The following is a 3,125-nucleotide window of genomic DNA, read 5'->3' as shown; positions in this document are numbered from 1 at the left end:
CAAAATCATTTTCAGTAGTAGAAATATTGATAAATAAAATAGACTGTCTCCCCTGAAGCCTCTAATTATATTTCATGGCTGAAGTGAAGAAAGGATTGTACTTGACCTGTTTTTTACATTACTGAAGACTTAAAAGCTATGATACATGGATGTAGGCAGAAGCATGTTAAAAGAATATGGCATCTATATGTCACTCAAAATTGTATGGTATCACTGGCATATATATGTATATAAAATATATATGTTTAAAAGTTACAGTCAAGAGAGTAGGAGGAGGGAGACAGTGGAAATTTGAATTGGTATTTTTTTTTCTTACTTAGTTTTTATTCATAATCATAAACTTAACTCTGCAATCCAGCTAGATTTGAAGGGGAATGAGGAAAATATGGAACCCAAAGAACTTCAGTGAGAGCAGAGATTACAGGGTACTGCGAGCAGATGGGGCTGGGGTGCTCTCCTGAGCTACAGAAGGAATGGTCTGGTGGGTAAGAAGCCCGCAAGTCAAAAGAATTAGAGTTGTCCACAGTCGGAAATGGTGATCTTCTTGCTGGTCTTGACATTCCTGGACCCAAAACGCTCCATGGCTTCCACAATGTTCATGTCTTCTTTCACCTTCCCAAAGACCACATGTTTGCCATCCAGCCACTCAGTCTTGGTGGTGCAGATAAAAAACTGGGAACCGTTTGTGTTTGGTACAGCATTTGCCATGGACAAGATGCCAGGACCTGTATGCTTCAGGATGAAGTTCTCATCCTCAAATTTTTCTCCGTAGATGGATCTGCCGCCAGTGCCATTATGCCGTGTGAAGTCACCACCCTGGCACATGAATCCTGGAATAATACTGTGAAAGGAAGAACCCTTATATCCAAATCCTTTCTCTCCAGTGCTCAGAGCACGAAAGTTTTCTGCTGTCTTTGGAACTTTGTCTGCAAACAGCTCGAAGGAGACGCGGCCCAAGGGCTCGCCATCGGCCGCGATGTCGAAGAACATGGTGGGGTTGACCATGGCTGCAGCAAGCGGTGAGAGGGGACAGCAGCGTCTGCAAAGCGGCCTGAATTGGTATTTTTTAAGTAATAAAAAAATAAGAGACTTGAACCTAGAGTGGCTCCCAGGAGCCCAAGGCGATGTCCCCAGATAGTTCCTTGGGCAGCTGAGGAGAGGGAACCTGAAATGACCCTAGCCTATAGCAATACTGACGAATATCTTGCATATCACCATAGAACCTTAATCTGTTGATGAATGGAGATAGAGACAGAGACCCACACTGGAGCACTGGACTGAGCTCCCAAGGTCCCAATGAGGAGCAGAAGGAGGGAGAACATGAGCAAAGAAGTCGGGACCACGAGGGGTGCACCCACCCACTGAGACAGTGGGGCTGATCTATTGGGAGCTCACCAAGGCCAGCTGGACTGTGACTGAAAAAGCATGGGATAAAACCGGACTCTCTGAACATGGCGAACAATGAGGGCTGATGAGAAGCCAAGGACAATGGCACAGGGTTTTGATCCTACTTAATGTGCTGGCTTTGTGGGAGCCTAGCCAGTTTGGATGTTCACCTTCCTAGATATGGATGGAGGAGGGAAGACCTTGGACTTTCCACAGGGCAGGGAACCCTGACTGCTCTTTGGACTGGAGAGGGAGGGGGAGAGGGGTAGGGGTAGGGGGAGAAGGGTGAGAGGAGGGGGAGAAGGTTGGGAGGAGGGGGAGGGAAATGGGAGGCTGGGAGGAGGCGGAAACTTGTTTTTTTTCCTTTTCTCAATTAAAAAAAAAGAGATGGGAAAAGTAAAAAAAAAGTTGTTAAAGAAAAAAGATTATATATATATATAATATCACACACACACACACACACACACACACACACACACATATATATATATATATATATATATATATATATATATATATATCTTTAAAAATGAAATGCACACATCCCATGGCACCAAGTAAACATATTCCTGAACATTTGTCCCACAAAGACAAAAGTGTATGTACATACACAAAAAAAAAACTTGAATGCGGACATCCTTAGGGACTTCGTTGATAAACACTTAAACAGGACAGAATAAAGCCTCTTCTGAATGTCTTTTAATTAGTTTTGTTGTTTTGACTTTTCCAAGGGAAAATCAACTTAAGAGAAAAGACCCTATTTTGGACCATGGTTTCAGAAGTTTCAGTCCATGATCTCACTCCATTGATTTACCCTGGCGGAGGTAAAATGGTATGGTGGAAATGGCATGGTAGAGAAGAATGCTTGCCTAATACCAGCTCAGAAGCAGAGTGAGAGGTCAGGAGAAGATAGAGTTCCCAAGGACATGCCAAATCGCAGCACTCAGGAGGCTGAGGCAGGCAAATATCTGAGGTTGAGGCTATCCTGGTCTACAGAGCAAGTTCCAGGATAGGCTGGGTTAGCTGCATAAAGAAACCCTGTTTAAAGCATCCCATCCCTCCAAAAAAGAATACATAAGAAGTCCTTGTGATACTTAAAAAATTTTGTATCTGGTGATGACACTTTATGTGTGATAAAATTGAATAATGCTGATATCAATTTTGGATTTGACATTATAATATGCTCACTTTAAATGTAACTATTGTCAGAGCCATGTATGAGATTTCTGCCCACTATCTTTGCAACTTTCTGTGAATATAGTAATTGTTAGTGGAGATATTTGAAAATGCTATACAAAAATTAAAATAAAATAAATAGATTCTTTAAAACGTAAAACATTTCTATGGAACACTGTTAAACTTCTCTTTTAATTGAATACATGGACTATTTTGTAACTTTGTATAGAAAATATCTTATTGAAAACATTCAATCATGACTTAATCAATTGACCTCACTTGAAATTATCTTGTCTGTCTCTTTTGCTGTAGTAAATGTATGGGTATCCACTGGTTTTGTTTTTAGCTTAAAAACCACTGACACGCAGATCAGTCTCTTTGATTCAAAAATTTATGTATAGACAGTTGTTATTGATCAACATGATCGAATGGAGATGATTAAATCTTACATTTACTCTGAGTGGTCAATATAATATCACCAGGTGGCAGTAGAGTATTATGTCTACCAATGTAATAACTATATTATTCCTATAATATTTGCAGGGAAAAATAAAACCCATCTC

General features: G+C 40.6%; 1 protein-coding gene across 1 annotated transcript; it reads right to left on the bottom strand.

The window, feature by feature from the left end:
- Positions 1-484: 484 nt before the first annotated feature.
- Positions 485-1,013, bottom strand: LOC121441703 (peptidyl-prolyl cis-trans isomerase A-like). The gene has a single exon (XM_041642934.1). It carries the CDS (start codon positions 1,003-1,005, stop codon positions 511-513), a length of 495 nt encoding a protein of 164 aa, XP_041498868.1. The 5' UTR covers positions 1,006-1,013; the 3' UTR covers positions 485-510.
- Between the last annotated feature and the right edge of the window lie 2,112 nt (positions 1,014-3,125).

This window comes from Microtus oregoni, unplaced genomic scaffold, assembly GCF_018167655.1.
Source record: "Microtus oregoni isolate MIOR12 unplaced genomic scaffold, Mior012 000080F_ref0000499, whole genome shotgun sequence".
NCBI classification, from domain to species: domain Eukaryota; kingdom Metazoa; phylum Chordata; class Mammalia; order Rodentia; family Cricetidae; genus Microtus; species Microtus oregoni.
This window is presented reverse-complemented; position numbering and strand designations above follow the sequence as displayed.